The sequence below is a fragment of the Chanos chanos genome, chromosome 5 (genome assembly GCF_902362185.1).
Source record: "Chanos chanos chromosome 5, fChaCha1.1, whole genome shotgun sequence".
NCBI lineage: Eukaryota > Metazoa > Chordata > Actinopteri > Gonorynchiformes > Chanidae > Chanos > Chanos chanos.
Genome location: NC_044499.1, coordinates 3,298,707 through 3,312,455, shown reverse-complemented (window position 1 = coordinate 3,312,455; position 13,749 = coordinate 3,298,707). Strand labels below are relative to the sequence as shown.

The following is a 13,749-nucleotide window of genomic DNA, read 5'->3' as shown; positions in this document are numbered from 1 at the left end:
CATTGTGGTGGCTTGTTTGTGTACACTGTCAATAATACACGGTGACCTATACAGGGAAATTAGTTCATTTCGTTTGAATGTTGAAATTGCTGACCAAATGTTTATTGTACTTTGTGTATGAATTGTTAGGCTGATACCAAAACAAGTTTTGTTTAATCCATTTTGTGTGTGTGTGTGTGTGCGCTCTTTTGTCTGGAGGTTATTATTATAAGATTTCAGGCTCACGGTTGTCGTGATGGCTTTAAATGTCTTGAGGTATGCGGTCACTCATTTTCACACTCTGAAAACACAATGATGTTGTTTTTCTCTGTAATGCTGACTTCACCACTAGCAGTGCGTTGACAACAGAATGTGGAAGCTCACTTATATGTGCCACACTAGCACAACGGCTGTCTTATATCAGTATCAGTTATTTTTGTTTGTTTGTTTGTTTTTGGTGGGGGTGAAGTCGGGACAGAACTGCCATATACACACACACAGTTTTGATTATCTGTCACGTCCCAAGTGCCTGTTCCTCCCATTGGACACCATCATTCAGAACAGATGCAGTGTCCCTGTTTTATGCTTCATGCGGTAGTCATGTGATCAGTGATGTATATGGTAATACAGAAATAATTCCACGTTGAAATAAATAAATAAACACATTGCCAATAAATAGTCTCTGCTTCTGAATTTATTTGTGTCTCTTCTTTCATCTCTACTCTTTGCTTGGGTTGGTTCTTGTCTTTCTGGATCTCGGAGTTCCTGGCAGGCCTCTGGGAGATCCAGGATCCTGTGACGGATGTATCCATTTCCAAGCAGCGTTGCTTTGAGGAAGGCTGCCCGCCAGCGTGTTCCTGGCAGGCATCCTAGAGATCTTGTTCAGTTCCAGGGAACAGCTGCCCGGGGCTCCAGTCGCTACTGGGATGACTTTGGCCCTCACATTCCAGACCTTTTGCTGTTCAAGTCGCAGGCCCTGGTAGTTCTTGATATTCTCCTGTTCCTTGTTTGAGGCACTCCTGTCATCTGGATTTTCTCCTGCTCCTTGTTTGAGGCACTCCTGTCATCTGGATTTTCTCCTGCTCCTTGGCTGTCCTTGTTCTGATTTTCAGTTTTGAGCTACGTTTCCCACACAACTTTCACCTTTGCGTCCTCAAGTTCGTCAGAGGTTCAGGCTTATGCTGCATGATTTTGATGTATTGTTGTTGTTGTCGTTGTTATTATTATTATTATTATTACACAACATCGGTGAATTATTAGTAGTAGTTGTAGTAGTAGCAGTGTGTGACTGACAGAGAAATATGCATTTAAAATATTGGAGCTAATATATCTACCTCTGTATTGTCATCACTCATGCGAAAATCAGTATTTAAACACTGGCCTCTAGGCGCCAATTAATGGTTAAATTTTATTTTGGAAGGGGAGAAATTACATGTTTAAGTGACTAAGCTGATCACAAGCTCGATTAAATAAACTTTTCTCTATAACACGAAGACTGACAATAGTTGTCACAACAATCAATTCATAGTTCAGTTTTGTACGTCTCATTCAACGACGCTGAACTGATTTTGTATTTTGTATGATAGCGCGTTCATTGGACCAAATATTCAAACGTATGTTCCGTTTCCTCTCCCCGGCACTTACTGTTAGCCATCTTGTCCTACAGACACGGGCTGGAAACATCGATTGATCTAGAATTAAAACAAACTTACTCCTCTGAACCTTAGTTTGATAAACGTATAGTACGTTTATCGGCGCACAAACGCTCTTTCGCTTTATTATTCCTAGTCAAAAAGTGTTTAATGGCGTTGTAGGAACTTGTAAAAAATAACAGATCGGGTTGTGTAAGCTAACTAAAGCTACATTTAACGGGATGGCTAACAACGCAACCGCGGGGAACCAGCAGCCGCAACCGGCCGTTAATAAACCCACGGCTGGAAAACACGGGAATGTTTTACCACTATGGGGTAACGAAAAGACGATGAATCTGAATCCAATGATTCTCACGAATGTACTTTCGTCGCCCTATTTCAAGGTTCAGTTATATGAACTGAAGACATACCATGAGGTTGTGGACGAAATCTACTTCAAGGTATGAAGCTAACCTGCTAATCCAGCCTAACACTGAAGCATGGCTGCGTTCTGACTGTGTAGTAGTTGTAGTTAGCTATCGTAGCTGACGTGCTTGGTTCCCGTTCCCCCACCCCAATCCGAGTACCAGAGAGCTCGCAGGAGCGTTTTCTTTAGTGCGAGAAAAAACTGATGTACCCTTACGTGAAAGTGTTTTCGTGAGTTGTTTTGGGGTTATGTTAACGGTTTTGATGGACTTTTGTCACCTAACGCCAGCTAATATATCTTAGAGACATAATCATACGTTTGTCCAACTCATTCATGCTACACATCACCGCTGAGAGATCTTAATTATATTATCATAACTTTTTCGCCCGAAACCAAACAGTGTTGCTTGATATGCAGGCCAGTTGCACTTACTTCATGTTAACAAAGCTAACGTTAGCTAGGTCATATCTGTTAACCAAAGATGCTATTCTGCAGTAGCAAATTCATTATGAATGAGTTTCCAGTTTACGCGCCGCTAGTTGGCTAATACCACGATGGCCACGTTTAGCTGGCTGCTTGAAAACGTAGAGGTTGCGTTGAAGCGCAGGCAGAAAAAAAAAACTTGCGGCTGAGATGCAAAAGTGTGGAATGACACTTGTTACCCTCACTCGCGGGCTCTTAATTAGCGGTTTGCTGTGTTTACTCACATAGTTCGTGTAGTCTTGTTGTCAATGGCACAAATTTCGCTTCGTTCTTAAATTTCAACTTCCATTCATAGTTTTATTCGTGATTTTTTTCTGTGAGTGTCCTCGAACGTCGTTTTAGAAAAATGAAAAAAAAATTGTGTGGAATTTATGTTAAAACATCCGGGTCGTGACGAAAATTTTTAAAGGGAAGATTTTAGTTTACGTTGTTGTACACTTCATTATTGCGTGGCAAGCTATATAAAGCGTGGCAATTATTTAAAAGTAATTTCTTTTTACCACGGAGTCCACTGAAGCCACGAGGTCAATAATTGTCGTTGTATTCTTTGTCTGAGTGAGTAATTATTGCTGTACTGTTCCGGTCCTCTCTGGACTGGTGGTGATCGTGTGTTTATTGATCTGCCTGTATCAGGTGTCTCACGTGGAGCCGTGGGAAAAAGGGAGTCGGAAAACAGCCGGACAGACTGGAATGTGCGGAGGGGTAAGTAGAAGTACGTGCCTATGGATGCTCTACCCGCCCTTTCTCTCTCTCTCCCTCTCTCTCTCTCTCTCCCCCTTTCTCTCTCTCTCTCTCCCCCTTTCCCTTTCTCTCTCTCTCTCCCCCTTTCCCTTTCTCTCTCTCTCTCTCTCTCTCTCCCTGTCTACCTCTCTCTCTCCCTGTCTACCTGTCTACCTCTCTCTGTTTCTCCCTGTCTACCTCTCTCTCTCTTTCTCTCTCTCTCTCTCTCTCTCTCTCTCTCTGTTCACTTCTCCTCCCAGTTGACTTCTAACACATTTTCTGGGCAATAATATTTTATTGTAAGCAACATAATGACAGTGAAGTAGCCGAACCCCCAACACGAGTGCTCTCTGATCAGCTTTTCTTGGCTCACTGAGGTTTTTAGTAAAGACAGTGAACCTTGACCGGGTGTGTGTGTGTGTGTGTGTGTGCGTGCGTGCGTGCGCGTCTGCGTGTGTGTAACCTGTCTTTCCCACAGGTGCGTGGAGTCGGGACAGGTGGAATCGTATCCACTGCCTTTTGTCTGCTGTATAAGTTGTTTACGCTGAAGCTGACCCGCAAACAGGTGATGGGCCTGATTACTCACACAGATTCCCCCTATATCAGAGCCCTGGGCTTCATGTACATCAGGTAAGACGCTCTCTCTCTCTCTCTCTCTCTCTCTCTCTCTCTCTCTCTCTCTCTCTCTCTCTCTCTCTCTCTCTCTGTCTCTCTCTCTCTCGCTCTCTGTCTCTCTCTCTCTCTCTCTCTCTCTCCCTCTCGCGCTCTCTCTCTCTCTCTCTCTCTCCCTCTCCCTCTCGCTCTCTCTCTGTCTCTCTCTTGCTCTCGCTCTCTCTCTGTCTCTCTTGCTCTCGCTCTCTCTCGCTCTCTCTCTCTCCCTCTCTTGCTCTCTCTCTCTCTCTCTCTCTCTCTCTCTCTCTGTCTCTCTGTCTGACTGTCGGCTGGAGGGTTTTCGGTGAGGGTGAAATCTGAAATGATCTGTGTTTGTGAGCACAACATGCCTGAATATTACACTGCTGGGTCCTTCGGCAATGAAAGTATTCACTCCGCTGTGGTGCACAAAATACTCCATCCTTAACCGTTTATCACGCTCTATTTTTACAACCCTTTTGGTTCTTCTCCTTCCCGTCTGGAAAGGCTTAAGCTCTGAGCTCATGTAGTTATGGGCTAACTAACTGGACACTGGAAGGGAAGAGTGCCGCGCCTTTATGATAAGTGAATAGCTGGAGCTAACTAAAATGTCTATGTTGACCATGTTTGGCTGTCTAGGTGTTGTAAAACTGTTTCTATGGTAACGAAGGGCCAGGCTGTAGCCATGCTGATTAAAGTGAGGAGACGGTGAGTGACAGTATATGCAGGCTGTGTCCCGAAGCTGACCAGGGTGTGTGTTATTTATTTGTTTGTTTGTTTGTTTGTTTGTTTACTGTTTCAGATACACGCAGCCCCCCTCAGACCTCTTTGACTGGTTTGATGGGTTCCTTGATGATGAGGAGGTATGTCGGCACGGGTAATGCTTTCATATTTCTTCTGTTTTTTGTTGTTGTTGTTTGGTTCTTGTGTAGAGCGTAACGCTTTTATACACTGGTTTTTAGTGGAATGCTGTGATGTACATGGCTGATGTTTCACCTTTGCCTTCATGTGGCTTAAATCTCTTAATTCTCCCTCCTGGAAAGTCGATATTTAATACAAGTCGGTTGAATACGTTTGCTGCCATTCGTGCTGGTTTGTTATGGTGAGTATCAGTGAAAATTGGATATCAAGTTATCTTTTTTTTTTTTGGTTTGTTTTTGTTTTGTTCTAATTTGAGGCATGCCATGATCTGATCTCTTTCTGAAAATGCAAGCAGGACTTGTTGCACAAAGATATAAGCGCACACTCTTAATCTGTAGAAACAATTTTCAGATTATAAATTATGCAGTGGGATTGTAGTCCTTTAAGATGCGCTCGCCACACAGACGTGAAACACGCAGCGTTTACACGCGGTGGTTAAAATGCCATGAGAAATCTTAAACAGCTCAGCCGCATCCAGGGAGTGTCCTTAAGCCCGGCATAGTACACACACACACACACACACACAGATAGAGACGCACATTTAAAATATGAGTCTTACATTTTCTATACACTATCCCATAGTTTGTCAAGACACGCTGCCTGTTATCATATGGACTTGTACAAGAGAGTCAGTCTGTATGATAAGACGGCAGTCTGAACTGTACCATCCTCTCCCTGGCCTTAGTCTTCCCCCACCGACTGTCAATCAAGTATCCAAGCTCACGCTCTCACTCTCACCGAGAAAGAAACAGAGTAACGAACGAAAAGATATAAAAGAAAGAAGTCAAACGTTTTTGTTTGTTTGTTTTATTTTGTTTCGTTTAGTTTTGTTTGAAGTTGGGGCTGCATTGATATTTCGCTAATTGTGCAACCAGGCCTAGCCTTTTTGATCTAAACCTTAAAAAAGAAAAAGAAAAAAAAAAAAAAAAAAGAAAGAAATCTCTCTGATGGTACCGGCTGCTGACCAGCTAATCGACCTGTTCTCTCCCTCAGATCTCCTCTGTCCTGCAGGTGAATTGGATTTTCTATCTCAGCACAGATGGTTTGCGCGCGTGAGTGCAAACTGTGACTCTCCCTGTTCAGACTTGGATTTTATTTATTTATTTACTTATTTATTTTAATACTCTCTGACATGTTAGCATGCTTCCTCCACACTGGCCTTGCACTGTAGGCCTTCCCCTCTAAGCCTTATAGAAACATTCATAGACATCAAGTATTTGAGGGAACCGCGGTGTGAAAATCGATCCAGGCTATGGGAACGATTCAGACCCGTGTCCTGATACTCTCACATGGCTCCTCCTCTCATGCCCCTTCTCTCTGAGGGCTGTTAAGCCTCTGATGGGACTGGATGTGTTTCGTCAAACCCCAGTCTTCACGGACCGGCGTGTCTATGGGTCTTCGGTTAAAGCAGTACCGGATCACGCACCCGATGCAAGGAGTGGGCCCAGCGAGAGAACCGGGGCGATGTGGTGGGTGGATGGGTGAAGGAACAGTCACAGGAATGGCTCCTCAGCTGGAGTATGACACTGTCATGTGAGGGTCCCATATCCTAGGCGTTATGGTGTCTTCTTTAAACAGTCAAACTTAGACCAGCGGCCATGGAGAGCGAGCACTGACGACTTGCCAGAAGTGGTTGTTTATTCAAATGCAGCACGTTTTTAAACAGCGTTTTAGTCAGAAACATTATTTTAACAGATCATTTTTAAAAGTGCTGTTTATACTTTAGATTGAAGGGTAATTGCAAAGGTTTTCTTTCAAGGGTTTCTCTTTCTCTCTTCCTCTTTTAAAAAAAAAAAACTTGGTGCCTAGATTGCTTTACCTCAGGGGAGGTTTTGGTGCAAGTTCTGGGAAGAGGAAGCTAACCCCCCTAACACCCCCCCCCCCCCCCCCCCCCCCCACCCCCACCCCCCCCCCCCCCTCCAAAAAAATGTCAGCTGCTTTTTGTTTTTTTTTTCGTAACATCAGACATCCCTACAAATCTCGCCAAACCACAGTAGCAATTAATGGATATTAAGCTAGATGAAACCAGAGGTGAAGTCTCAGTAGCTTGTCCATCACAACTTATATGGTACATTTAGATTAATGAAGGCAGTGTGTTTCCAATAGTGTGTAGAGATATGAATTTAGCGTAAACTGTTAGCAGAGAGTGTGTGGTGTAAGCTTCGGTGCATGTAGGTGTGTGTGTGTGTGTGTTTGCATATGTGAGTGAATGAGCATTCTGATTTGTGTGTTAAGTCAGTAAGGGGGTGACCAGGCACTGTGTGTACATGTGAGGGTGAGCGAGTGCTTTGGTTTACGTGTGTGTGTGTGTGAGAGAGAGAGACGTAGAGAGTATTGCTGAAGTGTGTGTTTAACGGTTGCCATAAGTAACAGTGTGACATGGCTGTGTGTGCAGGAATTGGACGTGAAGGCAGGAGGTGGCTGTGTGATGACCATCGGGGAGATGCTACGCTCTTTCCTGACCAAACTGGAGTGGTTTTCCACGCTATTCCCTCGGATTCCGGTCCCAGTGCAGAAGATCATCGACCAGCAGCTGAAGAGCAGGCCCCGGAAGGTTCCGCAGAAAGACGGCCGAGAGGAAGAGGGGGCGGAGTCCGGGAGGCCAGGGGAACGTCGGCGCTCCAGGTGAGGGGTGTGCGTGTGTGTGTGTGCGTGTGTGTGTGTGAGAGTGTGAGTGAGTGTTTGTGTGTTTGTAGAAATATCTGGTGTATTCCTCTGCTACCACTTCAGTTCCTCCATTCAGTTTTCTTTGTGAGTTTTTCAGCATGGTTTTGTCAGTCAAGTGCAACATATCTCCATCTCTCAGTAGTTAAATTTGAAAAAGTGAAAAATCTGAAAAGCGATCGGCTCATAAGATGCTGAAAGCAAAAGCACGTACAGGTGGCGTCAGAGGTGCTCACTGGGCACTGTGCTCGGTGCTCACGGGGCACTGTGGTCGGTGCTCACTGGGCACTGTGGTCGGTGCTCACGGGGCACTGTGCTCGGTGCTCACGGGGCACTGTGGTTGGTGCTCACGGGGCACTGTGCTCGGTGCTCACTGGGCACTGTGCTTGGTGCTCACTGGGCACTGTGCTTGGTGCTCACTGGGCACTGCGGTTTCACAGCAGATCTCATTGGTCTTCTGTCTGTGTTTTCTCCCAGGTCACCGAGACGGACGCCTACGCCAAGGAGATCTCCCAACCGGTCGCGTAGTCGGAGCCACCATCGAGACCGGCGCGGAGCCAGCTTTGACCGCGAGCTGGAGCGGGAACGAGACCGGCAGAGGAAAGAGAAAGAGGGGACGGACCGCTCCCGAGAGCGAGACAGAGACCGGGAACGCGGCTCGGACAGAGAGCGACGACGTTCCCGAAGCCCAGACAGGGACAGGCGGCGTTCCCGAAGCCCGGACAGAGGCCCGGAACGCCGACGCAGCCGTAGCAGGGAACGCCGCCGGAGCCGCAGCGCCAGCCGAGAGAGGAGGAACGAGAGGAAAGAACGAGAGAAAGAGAGGGATGGCGAGAGGAGAAAAGAGAGAGACCACCACAAAGACCGGGAGAGGGAACGAGAGAAGGAGAGAGAGAGGTCAAAAGACAAGAGGAGTAAAGGAGAGGGGGATGAGAGAAGACATAAAGAAGAGAGAGAGGAGAGGAGACACAGGGAGGAGAGGAGAGGGAAGAGGAGTCGCAGCAGGAGCAGAGAACGGAAGCACAAATCGGAACGTTCCAGCAAGAAACGCTCCCGCAGCCGGAGCCGCAGCCGACAGGAGACGGGAGAGGAGCGCAGCAGGAAACGAGAACGCAGTCACAGCAAGGAGCGCGCTCACAAACGCAGCCGCAGCCGCAGCCGGGAACGCACGCACCGCAGGGAGCCCAGCGCCGGAAAAGAACAGGGCAAATCGGAACGGCGCCGCAGCCAAAGCGCGGAACACGGAGACGGAACACACCCCAGTCGAGCCGAATCTCCCTGATCCTTGTCGTCTACCGCCCCCCCCCCCCCACACACACACCCCCTCTGTTCTTCTCTCCCTTTACGTAATCCACCTCCCGTCAGTCTTCTCTTTCCCTCCATTTGATGTCTAGAACCTCAACTGTGTTTAAAAGAGAAAAAAAAGCACGAGATTGCTGGACTATTCCCTCATGGTTTGCTCTCATTTCTGTAGAATTTTTTCTGTGCTGCCATCTTTTCCCCCTTATGGTCACAGTGACCGGAAAATACCTTTTAATTCTTTTTTTTAAATGTATCATTTTTTGTTTTGTTTTTGTTTGTTTTGTTTTTTTGTTTTTTTTTTGGGAAACTTTTCAATGGCTTTGTATATAGAGTTGTGCGAATGTTTTAAATTGTACAGGGCAGTCTGAGAGAAGACTTGAGTCCACGCTGAGCCCTCAGTGCTGAACGGATGCTGTTCGGTTCCCTGCTCTGGTCCAGTTTGTTTTCTAATAAAAGTCTGTATGAAAGGGGACACAACTGCTTCTCTGTGCTTGATCCTCTTCCTTCATCTGAAAACAAGACCACCAGACGTTTATCGTTCCCTTTTTTTTTATCAAAACAAAACAAACCCTTTGTTGAGGGCTTTGAATCTATCAGGTGAACAAATAAAAAATAATTTTGTTAACGTTAATTGTGGTGAAAGATGCATTTTATTTAAAACAAGTGTTCCGTTTAAATCCTCTTTAACTTAGGAAACATTTTAAATTACTCACACAGTGGAACAGACTGTACAGCATAGCAGACAGCATATTGCATAGCATCTAATATTTATTTTATATAAAGCTACTTCAGTCATGTGCGTACATCATAAACATTGTGCTATTGAAAAGGTAAGGTACACAAAAGCTCTTGTTCGTGGAATAAAGCAGTAATATACAAACACAAATGGGAACCTTTTGGGGGGAGGAGGGGAAATCCCACAGAGCCCAATAAACTTTGGGTTTTATATCATATTCAGGTAGAGTGACAGTCACCCAAATGGCTCACACAAGCTGCTATTGGATAGTACATTTGATTGGCACATGGATACGTGAATAAAACAAACACCCAGATTGTATTTAACATCTTGCTCCACCTTCTTCACAAAGCAAGGAATCCCATGACCTCACATACATCAGAAGGCACGAACGAGTAGGTTGAAATGCAAACCAATGATTAAACCAGACCTGAAAAACTAAAGCTGTTTGTGATTGACAAGGTCAGAGGTCATCTACGACTTCAAATCCATTCTCAGCATGTTCACATTGTACACTCTGAACTCAATCCACGGTGAATCCAGATCAGGTGGTATTCAGTTCTCAGATCTGGGCTGCAGTCTGAACACAGAGGGGTTGGGAGAGCGGTCCAGTATTCTCAGAGTTCTTCGCAGAGACTGTAACACAGTATGTAGTGGCTGGTCTGAGGTCAGAGACGTAGGAGGCCTCGCCGTACACAGTAAAGATGAGTGGCCGCAGTGGGCGTGAGCCAGACTGTTCTCGGATCAGTAGGGTGTAGTATTCAGCGTCTTCTACTGGCGTCCATTCAACCCAGAAGGAGTTCGCTGTTACCGCGGCGACGCGGGTCTCGGGAACAGACAGATCACCTGAGAGGAAGGAAACGGCCGACGTCAAGAGAGATCAGAGGGCTGTGTCTGTGTCACTTTTTTTAAGACCAGTTTTTACTTTTTGTAATTGTATAAGAATGATTTCACACAGTGACATTACCCTGTACCACACTGACAACACTGTAACCTCCAGTACTGCATTGTAACTACTGGATATATACAACATTTTAAATGCATACTTAGCCGTCAGAAGGCTCCTGACGTATGACTACATGTGAGACGAGAACATGCAGAGACAATGCGTGGGCTGAACTACACAACATACTACAATACATTTGTACATGTTTAGTACTGTAAATACATACTTTTCTGGGATTACTAATACAAATTTATCGATAATTATTGGGAACATACAAAGACACAGAACAATGATCCAATGTCAGCCTAATAGAATGTAATTAGAGTTGTATTCATTAGTTATTACACTGTAATAAGCACTTAATAGACAACCACAGTATTGCCCTTTAAGCTTCCGATTTGTGTCACAGGTGTAGTGTAACGATGTGTAATTACAATGTACTTACACAACCAGAAATACAACAGTCCATTAAACGTTTTACAAACTATAAACCCATTCTACCGACCTATGGTAAAGATATTTAGTCAGCCTGAATTATGCATATGGGTTCTTACTATTCTGTGATCAACATGAGTAAATAGTTTGAATAACATTCATGGAGAAGTGCTTTCACAGGTGTACCCAGCTAATTGATTAGCCAAGTTGGTATCTGTTGGCTGATGAGGTGAAGGAGCTGTCGGTGTGAAGGTACACAGGACGGTAACAGGTCATATTCTACATTCTGTTCTACTGTTCGGTTTGGCAGTGCCAAGAGCATTAACATTAAGTGAATTAAAGTTAAAGAGAGCTGATTTAAAGGTTGAGAAGAACCCGGGAACCTGCACATACTATGCACATAAAGGTGTAGGAGTGAGCGCAACATAAAAAATATCTCTCTCTCTCTCTCCCTCTCTCTCGCTCTCTCTCTCCCTCTCTCTTTCTCTCTCTCTCTCTCGCTCTCTCTCTCTGTCTCTCTCGCTCTCTGTCTCACTCTCTCTCTCTTTCTCTCACTCTCTCTCTCTTTCTCTCACTCTCTCTCTCTCTCTCTCTCTTTCTCTCACTCTCGCTCTCTTTCTCACTCTCTGTCTCTTTCTCTCACTCTCTCTCTCTTTCTCTCACTCTCTCTCTCTCTCTTTCTCTCACTCTCTCTCTCTTTCTCTCTCTCTATGTATATATATATATATATATACATATATATGGATGGATAGTTAGATATAGATATAGACATAGATACACACAGGCCTCTAGACTGTATTTGTGGTAGACTGTAATTTTGGTATATTTTGATGTAATTTTCAGTCTAATTTTGGTAGGTACAGGTGGCACTGTAGTATGACACCAAACACTAACATGTAGTGTTTTACACCTGATTAAAAAAAAAAAAACCCTGAGCCAAACTCACCAGTGCCAGTCTGTCTGAGATCCCTGCGTCTCCGCCGTGCTGATGTCACTGTTGAATGATGAAAACAGTCCAGTTAACAGAACGCCCAAACCCAGTACACCATGTCCGATTTCTGATTGGCTAATTGTCTCGGTTAGGTGATCCCTGATTGGTTATGTGTAAGTAGTTCAGTAGTGAGGACACAGACTTAGTACAGAGTAAACATTATGATTCACATTTGTTGACTGGTTATTCATTTACATTTAAAAAGCCATCCAATACTTGATTCTCACTGGTTGATTGGTTTTCATTTACCGCACAGACATACCTCAATTTAGACTTTATGGGATTAAACCGGCGAGGGTTTTTATACTGCTTCTTTTTCTGACATACATTAAAAAAAATCACTGAAAAGGATTTTGATTGTGACTGTCTAGATAACTCTGCCCTGTTCCAAAAGCTTTACCCTGTATGTCTGCGGTGGGTTCGCTCTCCCCGCCCGTGTTGCGGGCCGTTACGATGATGTCAGCGCTGTTGACGTTGGTGACGGAACAGGAGAGCTGCATAGTGTTGCACAGCTCAGTCCAGGTTGACCCGACAACCTCGTAAACCCGGTACGAGGCGGCGTACACGGACGCGTTCCACGACACCACGGCGGATGTGTTTGTGCCGGTGAATGTCACGGCCAGAGGGGGACAGGGCGCTGGGGGAGACAGTTATGTGGTTTGGTATGAATGCATGTTGAGTAACACATGAGACAGTTTGACTGTGAAGTCTCGGATTAAATTGCTCAATATGGGGGAATTATGAAGTTGGTAGAGTGAACCTGTTTCAGGTTCACTCTACCAACTTCATAATTAATTCATAATCAAGATCAAAGACAGTAAGATGAAAAATGACAGAGGCAAATATCTCAATCATTTGGACAGTGACCTGCATCATGAGACTAAAAAAGGGCTCCTCTACAGCCCAACCTCTGTTCTGAACTTCACTGAAACTGTGGGAGGCTTTGGATGGCTTTAAAAAGCGTTTTCCATACCTGTGACTCCACTGACAAAGGTGGACGGAACGCTGGTGCCCGCAGAGTTCCGTGCCGTTACCATGGAAGTGTAGGAGGAGCTGCATGGGAGGGGCATTTCAAAGAGTGTGCTCTCTGTCCAATAAGAGACCAGATCAAAGAGGGCATGGCTATCCCCCAGAACGCTGCCATTTACTTGAAGCAGGTACTGCACCTCGGGGCAGAACACAGGCGACCACGAGGCTTTGATCACCTGCCTGCCGTTCTGCTGGGCGTAAGTGTCAATCTCCAGCCCAACTGGAGGACATGGAGCTGAGAGAGAGAAAGAAAGAAAAAGAGGGAGAGAGAGAGAGAGAGAGTTTAACCAGATTAGTTTAATCAATTTAGGAAACATTAAGGTCAGATTTGTTTGGTATAGATGTTATGAAATGCTCTCGTGTGAAGGAATGCAGTGTCTTGTGTGTTTCAGGATTTTGGAGAGGTGTCAGTGGGTGTCTTGTGTGTTTCAGTATTTCGGAGAGGTGTCAGTGGGTGTCTCGTGTGTTTCAGTATTTCGGAGAGGGGTCATTGGGTGTCAGGTGTCTTCCAGTGTTTCGGAGAGGTGTCAGTGGGGGTCTGGTGTGTTTCAGTATTTTGGACAGGTGTCAGTGGGTGTCTGGTGTGTTTCAGTATTTCGGAGAGGTGTCAGGGGGTGTCTGGTGTGTCTCAGGATTTTGGAGAGGTGTCAGTGGGGGTCTGGTGTGTTTCAGTATTTTGGAGAGGTGTCAGTGGGTGTCTGGTGTGGCTCAATATTTTGGAGAGGTGTCAGTAGGTGTCTGGTGTGTTTCAGTATTTTGGAGAGGTGTCAGTGGGTGTCTGGTGTGGCTCAATATTTTGGAGAGGTGTCAGTGGTTGTCTGGTGTGTTTCAGTATTTCGGAGAGGTGTCAGTGGG

The 13,749-nt window shown here is 45.3% G+C and overlaps 1 protein-coding gene across 2 annotated transcripts; it reads left to right on the top strand.

Annotated features, from left to right (window-relative positions):
- Positions 1-1,644: 1,644 nt before the first annotated feature.
- On the top strand, positions 1,645-9,311 carry prpf38b (pre-mRNA processing factor 38B). Of its 2 annotated transcripts, XM_030773145.1 has the most exons (7): positions 1,645-2,071; positions 3,154-3,222; positions 3,719-3,870; positions 4,673-4,733; positions 7,187-7,416; positions 7,933-8,088; positions 8,152-9,311. In XM_030773145.1, the coding sequence occupies exons 1-7, from the start codon at positions 1,853-1,855 to the stop codon at positions 8,735-8,737; spliced, it is 1,473 nt and encodes a 490-aa protein (XP_030629005.1). In that variant the 5' UTR covers positions 1,645-1,852; the 3' UTR covers positions 8,738-9,311. The 2 variants fall into 2 exon arrangements, with proteins under 2 accessions (XP_030629005.1, XP_030629003.1); XM_030773143.1 differs by having other exon boundaries at positions 7,933-9,311.
- Positions 9,312-13,749: the final 4,438 nt, after the last annotated feature.

Excerpts from the sequence above, each read along its gene's own strand:
- prpf38b (XM_030773143.1), top strand. The coding sequence starts at position 1,853 with ATGGCTAACAACGCAACCGCGGGGAACCAGCAGCCGCAACCGGCCGTT. Across the intron at positions 3,223-3,718 it reads AGACTGGAATGTGCGGAGGG|GTGCGTGGAGTCGGGACAGG; the intron begins GTAAGTAGAAGT and ends TCTTTCCCACAG. Across the intron at positions 7,417-7,932 it reads GGGGAACGTCGGCGCTCCAG|GTCACCGAGACGGACGCCTA; the intron begins GTGAGGGGTGTG and ends GTTTTCTCCCAG.